The sequence below is a fragment of the Lasioglossum baleicum genome, chromosome 6, assembly GCF_051020765.1.
Source record: "Lasioglossum baleicum chromosome 6, iyLasBale1, whole genome shotgun sequence".
Taxonomy (NCBI): domain Eukaryota; kingdom Metazoa; phylum Arthropoda; class Insecta; order Hymenoptera; family Halictidae; genus Lasioglossum; species Lasioglossum baleicum.
Genome location: NC_134934.1, coordinates 4,015,977 through 4,025,170, shown reverse-complemented (window position 1 = coordinate 4,025,170; position 9,194 = coordinate 4,015,977). Strand labels below are relative to the sequence as shown.

At 41.3% G+C, this 9,194-nt stretch overlaps 2 protein-coding genes and 1 long non-coding RNA gene across 6 annotated transcripts in view; 2 read left to right on the top strand and 1 right to left on the bottom strand.

Annotated features, from left to right (window-relative positions):
• Window positions 1–51: 51 nt before the first annotated feature.
• On the top strand, window positions 52–5,769 carry Thada (Thyroid adenoma-associated protein homolog). Of its 3 annotated transcripts, none has more exons than XM_076425007.1 (13): window positions 52–366; window positions 444–621; window positions 738–945; window positions 1,018–1,158; window positions 1,390–2,034; window positions 2,123–2,542; window positions 2,623–2,868; window positions 2,932–3,294; window positions 3,481–3,759; window positions 3,819–4,016; window positions 4,087–4,969; window positions 5,035–5,294; window positions 5,362–5,769. In XM_076425007.1, exons 3-13 carry the CDS (start codon window positions 775–777, stop codon window positions 5,671–5,673), a joined length of 3,918 nt encoding a protein of 1,305 aa, XP_076281122.1. In that variant the 5' UTR covers window positions 52–366; window positions 444–621; window positions 738–774; the 3' UTR covers window positions 5,674–5,769. The 3 variants fall into 3 exon arrangements, with proteins under 3 accessions (XP_076281122.1, XP_076281121.1, XP_076281120.1); XM_076425006.1 differs by having other exon boundaries at window positions 720–945; XM_076425005.1 differs by having other exon boundaries at window positions 444–945.
• LOC143209420 (uncharacterized) lies at window positions 5,566–8,901 on the bottom strand. The gene is made up of 2 exons (XR_013009079.1): window positions 6,813–8,901; window positions 5,566–6,011 (listed from the first exon to the last, which is right to left on the bottom strand). It is a non-coding gene; the product is annotated as an uncharacterized LOC143209420 (long non-coding RNA).
• LOC143209402 (uncharacterized protein CG43867) overlaps window positions 6,365–9,194 on the top strand; it is a 143,658-nt gene continuing 140,828 nt past the window's right edge. The window contains exon 1 of one of the 2 annotated variants that reach the window (XM_076424992.1): window positions 6,365–6,682. The gene's annotated coding sequence lies outside the window, so the exon portion shown is untranslated. Of the gene's footprint in view, window positions 7,102–9,194 lie in introns of both variants that reach the window. The other variant, XM_076424991.1, reaches the window with a different exon arrangement.

The window sequence follows — 9,194 nt, the reverse complement described above, 5'->3', positions numbered from 1 at the left end:
GGAATATTGCGTTCGTTCTGAATCCCTTTCGGGTCTCTTGTGCAGCAACCTCCTCGTGGTGAGACCTGGGCAATCGGTATTATCCTCTATTTGTAAGAACTTTTAGTGTCTTATGAATAAAGGATAATATCGAGCTAATAGCTGCACATTTAATAAATATGTTGATTTTTCAATAAATTCTATCCCTATACCTATTGTGTTTCACAACATTTTGCAATTTTACCTTCCTTCAGATCAAAATATATGTATTATCCAAGCTGATTTGCCCCGGGCGTGAACAATGTCATATATCGTCTGGTTCTATTTAGGTAAAGAGACGGGATAGTATTTCGTCGGTGATAGTATTATAAGGCAATTACAGAATGGGTAAATACTATATCATTCTTCTTCTACTTGACGAGTATCTCGTCGTTGGTAGAACTTTTAGCGATGTGGTATTTCAGATCACTATAAGTTCCACGTTATCCCCGCGCCCGTCGCGCCCGGTTACCGGTCCCGCTGAATAACACAGGGGCTGGCACTCTGGCAGTCTTTAATAGTATCTCGTCGGTCGGTGGCACAATATTAATTCCGACCGATACAGTAGAATGTGACACAGAAATGATGAGGAGGTTAGAGCAGGTTAGTGCCCCACTATCGTATGATAGAAAAATACATTATTTAGATTAGGTGATTGGTCTATTAGTATGCCTCGTCTGTGCACATGCTTTACTGTTTAGCTGGGTTTATCCGTTTAGCTAGTTTAGCTCAGTTTAGCTGCCAGCGAAGTTCACCATGCTCGAGCAAGAGGAAATCCAGAAGAAATTAAAAGAGTTGTTGTTGTTGAAACGCAGCGGAGAATTAGACAAGGATGAGAAGCTTTCGAACCCGACGGATCAACAATTCTGGCGAGATTCTATCGCTTACGATACTTTGGAAAAATGTGTGCATCATCACGACGACGAGGTTAACGAGCTGCTCTTGTGATTAAACGAATAAAATCTTAGTACTTCTGTTCTTATTAAAATTTGCTTTTAGATTAAATTAACTGCTCTTGCTGTTCTGGTAGAATCCAAGAAGAGTACTTTGAAATTCCTGCCTAAGGAGCTCGATATAATTGTTTTATTCCTGCACAATAATTTTAAGGAGAAGTTGGAGTTCGTGCCCCTAATAAAGAAGGTAAGATTGATAAATAGACTGCGGATTTCTTTATGCATTTATGGCTTATGAAAATTTTCAAAAAATGCTATGTATAATATAAAATTCGATAGAACTTGGTAAGACTTTTATCTGTTTTAGATCTACAAAGGCTGTTCCCATTAAAAATAGTATTTTATTTTATGCCACTTTCTTAAAATTTATCTATAAACATTGAAAATTGTTTAATTGTTCAATTGTTTATTTCTGCAGGCTCTGAGGAGAATGAAAGACAGTCTAGCAGTTATGAAAAGGCAATGCTCTCAAGAAGAAAAAATGAGGAATCACTATGAAAAGAGTTGCAGTCCCCAAGAGATGAAGCAAGAAGTGCTAGATGCATCTTATGCATTATCTAATAAATTGGGAGAGGATATAGAGATGTACAGTAATGTTTTCGAGTCTCTGCGCGACATGTGCATCTGTGGACCAGATGCGACGTATGCCAGGAGGCGGTCTTCTCTTCAGATACTGCTGCTGATGAGAGATTTGTTAGACAATGAGTTCAAACATATTGGCTGGACGGCAGAGCAAGCAAAAGCCTTGTTTGATCTGATGCTGTTGGACACGTACGAAGTCAACAAAGAAATGGCTTTTAATTTAATAAAGTCAGTAGATCCGAGTCTGTTGCAGTTGGATAAAGAAAGTAATGTTCTTGATCTTGTTGCAGTCGCTATAGAACTAGGTAACAGTATCAGACCCATTGATAGCATTACATCGGCGTACATGCTGAGAGTATGCATGTTGTCCCCCGTTGTACAGAATGTTCTGAACACTATGTTTGGAGTGACAAAGTGGTCTGAGAATGTAGCAGAGGCTGTGGTGCTGCAGTTAATACTGATTCTACTTAGAAGATTAAAGGTACTTTTTTCATACATTATTTATTGTGTGACTTTAGGACGATGATGAGTTGACCATGGAGCTCATAATCAATATTTTATATTCACAGGAATCCCTTATTCTGGCAAGGGAAAACATAGTGATGACAGTGACCAAACACTCTCTCTATGGCTACCTTTTTTGCATTAGAAGCTTGATGCAAGGATGCGACTTGAAAGAAGCAGGGAAAGAACTTTTATGGGCAGACACCATAGCTGAGCTGGTCACCCTGTGCTTCGAATTAAGTAACGCTGTGTCGGTGATAGTTAACAACTCTTCTCCAGAGGGACACCTACCGATGGACCTGAATTTGCAAACAATTCGTGAGATATGCGGTCCCTCACCCGAGAAAGAAGTGGTGACACCTCAAATGGTATTGCTCTGCTCATGGCGTACAGTCAAGGAAGTTAGTTTACTGTTTGGCTTCCTTGCCACCAAGGGTCCCATCAGCGAAGACGATCTTTCTACAGGACTCCTGATCGAAGAGCAAGTAAAATTTCTTGATTCATTAAGGATGTCGAGAAGGATTTATCTTCAAGAAATAAACTACTGAAATTGTTGCTTTAATAGATTATCAGAATCGGAGAACATTTAGTGGCTTTGCTGACTGAGACGAAGCACAGAGGAGCATTTGAACAGGCGCACGTAGGTTTCAGTCAACTCTGTGCTCGTTTATGGCGTTTAAACAAAGAAAGCTTGAACGAGCTGCCCAGGATATGGTTGCACCAGATTTTTATTGCTATCACAGGAATTAAAGAAGAGAATTCCAAGCTATGCGCAACGCGGAGGAGTGCTGGTGTGCCATTCATGATCCAGGTAAATGTTACAGTTTTTGTTTTACTCCTGATTTTCGATAACAATGAGAATTTCATTGAACAGGCACTGCTGTCTACAGAACCCCGTCAACACAAGGATACTAAGACGACGACTTTCGATTCGGTGATGAAAATTTTACTAGGGTTCACGCAATTGGAGGGCACGGATTTTTGGATAAATGTTAAACAATTGCTGTACACGGATACAGTGTTTTCACAATATAAGGACACGTTTGATTTGCTCAGTACCGATGAAGATGGTTACCATGTGGGGGTAAACAGCTCAAAAGTTACAGAGATTAGGACTCACGCTCTGAATATTCTGAGAGCAATTTTTAGGCATTCCCAGCTGGGTGAGGTTGTGAATAATTATGTAGCTGATGGTTTAATAGCGGCGTTCAAGAGTTACGATGCTTTAACATGGGCGGTATGATGATTACTGAGTATTAACACTACGTTTACAAAACGCTGAAAGCGAATTTTTCCATCCAAATTTTTAGCCATTTCTTTAAAATCTGAATAATCGTAAATTAATTACACGTCCCGTAAACCTAGCAATAAAAATACAGTTCCCTTCTGCAGCGAGTAATAAAAAACGAAAAATTGTTTGCAGGAAAGGAATGCAGCAACGTTGCTGTTTAGTGCATTAATTATTAGAATATTTGGAGTGCAGAGGACTAAAGACCACATCAATCTCACGACGGACAACAAAATGAACTATAGGATGTTTTTTGAAAAATATCCCTACTTGTTGCCCTTCATTTTGGACGAATTGCAATCATTTGTAGTGATGAACGAGACCATTATGAAAACGAATGTGCAGTCTCTTTTGCTTTTATTGTCACGACTATACCTCAGTCATAGTTGCGAGCCCACAGACATCCAATGTAAGGTGAGCAAGAATTATATAACAGAGTAATTTCAGCAATTACAAGTATGTATGTATTGTAGATCAATAATCTTATCGGTTTGGTAATGCAATGCGCTAAAAGTGAAGTATACGAGACTCGCAAATTAGCAGCCAGAGCACTTGTAGCTCTACTGACGGAACAATCGGTGGGAAATGTTTTGATGGAGATAATGGAGTACGTAATGTCTGCTGAGAGCAGTTATCCATCTTTAAATTTGATACATGGTTACATGCTACAGGTATCTGTGAAATAATGTATTCTTATCTCTTGAGAAAATCATGAAATTCAATTGTTTCTATTCTTTTCAGATATCCGAGATACTGAATCATTTTAATCACGAACAACTCCAGCCATTTTGTATAGATTGGAACAGATTTTTAAAACGAACCGCCTGGATTCTGGGGAACTTAGAGCGGGAAAATTCAAATGCCCCTTGCTTCCTATTAGCTACAGTTTATATAAACGTCTGTGATAAAATATTCGAAGCAGATAAAACGTATTTGACGGAACAAGTTGCAATGCTAGATGCTCTGCAATCGCATTTAATCGAATTAAAGAAGTTGAAGCAAGGACCCGCGCGAGAAGATTACAAAACATTCCTCATCATGTTTATACGTTCTGTAGCTCGAGAGACGCGTTTAATTCGACAATGCGTGCCAATAAGAATATATTTTTGTTCTTTAACAACACCGGAAACGCAAAACGTCGCGTGGTCTACCGTGGTAGAAGTTATCAACGAAGCAACACACAAGGACGCATCGACGTTGTTATTAAATTATGCAATCGACGTAATCTGCAGCTCGATACAGAGTCTTTACCGGTACAACCCCGAACTGCAAGATGCGATGCTCAATTTTCTCTACAATAGCTTGATGCATCCCGATCGGTTTGGATCATCAAGCTGTTCTAAAGTAATTAACATTTGTAAATTCGTTTTAAACAAATTACGATTATCAGATCAAAATAATTACCGTGAGAGAGACTCTTATGTGAGATTACTCGGAAAATCGTACGTAACTGCAGTTTCTTTTAATGAAATTAAGGAAATCGACTTGGAATGCACCGAGGATGTGTACAACAATTTTTGCGATAATTTTTGGATCGCATCTCTGAGTGCAGATTTTCGAAAATCTGTGCTGAAAATAATGCAAGATCTTTTCCTGCCTTGTTGTAAATACAATGAATATCGCTGTACGTTAATCAATTTTTCTTTTGCTAGTTTGTGATTAAAATATTAATGGAATGCATTTTTACAGTTATTCAAGTTCAATGGTGGACAACGGCACTGCAATTACTACTTGATAACAGTGCGGAAGTGCGACGCGAAGCGTTTGAATTAATTGAGAATATTGAAGGAAATTGTTCCGTAGTTAATAGGACTTCTGGGTTGAATCTGCTTCTGAGGAAATTCTACGAGCATATGTGTCCAAAACATCCTGATCTTCTATGCGTTGTCCTGTTCTACTGGAGTACCTCCCTCTTGGACGACGTGGACTACGAAATGGACGAGACAGACGTAAGTAAATACGTATAGAAAAGGTAAACTAAATAAGATATACTAAACCGTTCACATTTGATTTCAGGTGTTCAACAAGTGTACGAACTATGATTTCTTCGAACCCGTCGAAGTATCGAAAATTTGCATGAAACTTTTCACAGAACACATAAAATCTTTCGCTGATAACGCACTGTCGGACGACGTTATTATGTGGATAAGTTCCCGGGTAAATATCGAATTCCCGAAATCATTGACGTTCAAGATGCTTTTACAAAATTATGAAAAAAGTATATCCCCCCTTGAAAAAGGACTGTACGATATCCTAGACCCGACATACAAAAATAAATTGTTGCAAGTTTTAACTTTTAAAGAATATAAAGAAATCTTGAGAATATAAGGAAACTGTTATTGTATCATAGATTTCTTTATACTAAGTTTATGATAAATAAATGAACTGTTTGGTATAAAAGACACGAGAAATTCTTATCTTGTCTTGTGCCCCGACATCCTTTGAATCAAAGAGGATTAGGATTATCTAATCCTCTTTGCTTTGAATCTTTCGAGGAAAGTTGAAGAGTGGAGGAATATCCTAAAACCATAGAATGTACTAGAGTCGACACTTCTGGTGGAATTTTTGACGTTTGCGTTCTCCAATTGGGCGATTTTGACAGTTTCCATCCATCCATCGTTGCCGCTTCTTTTATAGTTGATATCTCCATCCTTTTCCGTGGGCTACTAAATAAAAAGAGCAAGGAGAAACTGCATTCGGTAACTGGGAAACGTTGAAAAGCGCGCCAACATTTGAATCGTAATATGGTTGAAAACGATGGTTACAGAATGTATACGATTTTATTGCCAAAATTAATATAATAAAATTGTCATTCTAAATCAGTGAATATTTAAGAAAAGATTCTATATAAGCAGATAAGTTTCGATCCTATATAGTTTTGATCTGGCGACACTGTGCGTTCGTAATGCACTGGAGGACGCATGCGTAGTCGCGATTGGTTCTCGATAGAGAACGGAGTGTCGTATCTGTTATGTTGCGTGTCGAAGCGCGTCGTAGCTAAAGGATTTAGTTGAGCCGCTTGTCGCGTGCAGTCGCTACTGTCGCGGTTCGAGGTTCGCCGACTCTGTGCGTATTTCGTGACATTATACCGAGGATCGGTCGGGATTTTCGCGTTTTTCGCGCCTCTGCGTCGTGACCGCCGAGTATTAGTGTGCGCCTACGATCTTTATCCGCGTCAAACGAGGGTCAGCATGTCGACGAGTGCCGGGACATATTAGAAACCGGGAGAAAATCTATCGGGGAAGAGAGTGGCCGTGCGTGTGCCAAGCATGGAGTGGACTCAGTGCGCTCGTTTCAAATCGTTACGAGCCGTTACCGCAGTCCCCGTCGAGTCGAGGTGAGTTCCGGCGACGTAAACACGCGTGATCGCGTTCCACGCACCCCGTTTCACTTTCGAATCGAACTGTTAACCCGGCCCGTCGTTGTTCGTCGCTCTGTTACGCTGTCCGTATCCGCTTCTGACCTACTTGTTGTGCAAGCTGTCATCCCTCGATTAGAATATTTGGTGTGCGTTGCGACGGCCTTTAGCACGAACCCTTCCTGGCGTGTTGCACGGCTGACTCCGGCTGCCTCGACACTCGCCGCTCTCCAGACTTTTTCTCAGGGAAAAAGAGAGAAAGAGAGAGAGACTGGGGGCAGAGAAAAGAGAGGCGGAGAACCGGAGAAGGAGCGTGAAACGGAAAGATCAAGCGAGAGCAGCGAGAACAAGTTTGAAAACTAGCACTGCCAGTCCGTTGAACATCTGCGATTCCTAAAGTAAGTGCGTCCTTTCCAAACACGGAATGTTAAATAACCTTCGCGCTTGATCAGCTAACGGAGCCTTCGAGAATGATCTTTCTTGACCTGTCTCTTTCTCTTTCTTTCTCCTATCTGTCTCTCTCTTTCTCCCTACACCACCTTCTCCTCCTCCTTCCCGTTGTCGTCTTCTTCTTCTTCTTCTGTTTCTGCTTCTTCACTCTCCCTCGTTCTCTCTTTCTCCTCGAGGAGAAAGGTCATCGGTCTCAAATTCATCTTTTGTCCACGCCTTAGGCACACCAGTAGTAAACGTGCTACGACATATTTTCCATCGGCGGCTGGAACTCGTTTCGAATTACCATAAGTACTCAGATACCCCTTGTCTCGATACGGCCGATTCTTTCTCATAATCGCTTGAATCTCTCAATGTCAGGCTGTCGACCCGTTACATCCTGCCCGTGTCCGATTCGACGGAGACTTCGTCCCGTTCCACCTCGCGGATTACGAATTCGTTAAAAGATTTTTTTTTCTTTTTCTTTTCGTTATAAATAACCACCGTTATCAGCCCGCGTCAACTTTTATTATCAGCGGCACGGTTTGCAACGCGGCCAACCAGTGGCAATCGTCGATCCCGTGACACCGGAACGAGGAAATGAAACGGAAATTCAATCCAGTTTTGACAGTTCCACGTTTTCGACGCGGTCTCGCTGCATGTCAGCTGAATATTTCGGAATTACAATCGTTTCCCGAGCGCAATGGAAAGAGAGGTCGACGATTTTCGCTCGTTCGTCATCGAGCGTTTTTAACGCTGTTCACGGGGATTATGCAGATGCGACTGTCGATCCGTTTCGCTTTATATCGGAACAGGGAAATGAAACGGAAATTCAATCCGACGTTGACAGTTCGACGTTTTTTACGTGCCGCGACACGCAATCAAAATAGTCCGCGAGCTCTACCGGACGTTGCGAATCCGGGGCTACTAATTATTAATTAACAATTTTTGATTTAGTTTAGAAATACATATTTCGGTGAGAGGTAACAGCGTAGTATATAACACTGTTTTTTGTGTGTTCGTCGCGGGTACCGAAACAGGGAAATGAACCGGAAATCTGTTTTAAACGCTCGCCGATGTAAATATCTTGGAATTAAGGGTGGAAAAATATATTAATCGACAGTTTCATAGTTCCGGAAAGTTTCTGTGGGAGATAACTGAATGACATCAAATTGATTGCAATATTGTTTGTAATACCGGAACAGGGAAACGAAGCGGATATTCGAATTTGTTTCGAACACTCAGCTTTGTAGAAATAATCTCGCGACACACAATGTAAATATTTGGAAGTGGTCGTATATTATGAACCGAATATTGAAAAATATTTTTATTTTTGGAAACTGTTATCTCAGTACTTGTGTAGGTGCTGTTGCAACATTGTGACGTATGTCCCAACAGCGGAACAAAAGAACGGTGGAGAAATATTTTAGCATTATGTATCCATGAAGAAAGAGGAGAGAACAGCAGTTTTAAGTCGTCGGTCTGGTCGTTCGTATTTTAAAAGCTGTCCGCGGGGATTACGTAGGTGGAGCGTCTCATGACGAGTCCGTTTCCATTGTCCCGCTTAGCTGACGCTTTTAATAAACGATGATAAGAAAAACGACGGTGCATTTGGCACGGTCTCCCGTGTTCACATTTATCCTCCACCCTCGCGATTTTTTCTCCTTTCTTCCTTTCTTTCGCTCTTTCCGTGCCAGCAGGACGGAATACGTTTACCTTCTTCCCACAAAATTACGCGTATTAACTCTTTCCGCGGAACGCGCTCGAAACGTTTCTATTGAAACCCGCCAGTTGCTTCTTGTCAATGGAGGACTAGCTTTAATTACCAGAGAGAGAAAGGAGAAAGAGGGAGAGAGAGATATCCGTGTGCTCTCTTTCGTACACCGTAACCACCAATTGCGGGAAAGCCTGTTTACGGCGGGCGAACAGCCGAAGCGGGAATGCAATCTATAATTTCACGGTGCGCTTTGCGCGGAGGACTCCTCCAACAGGCGTACCAACAACTAGAAATCCCGCCAGGGGAGAGAGTCGTTGAAAAAGAAAGCGGATCTCTCGTAACAAA

Excerpts from the sequence above, each read along its gene's own strand:
- Thada (XM_076425007.1), top strand. The coding sequence starts at position 775 with ATGCTCGAGCAAGAGGAAATCCAGAAGAAATTAAAAGAGTTGTTGTTG. Across the intron at positions 2,869-2,931 it reads GTGTGCCATTCATGATCCAG|GCACTGCTGTCTACAGAACC; the intron begins GTAAATGTTACA and ends TTCATTGAACAG. Across the intron at positions 4,017-4,086 it reads TACATGGTTACATGCTACAG|ATATCCGAGATACTGAATCA; the intron begins GTATCTGTGAAA and ends TATTCTTTTCAG.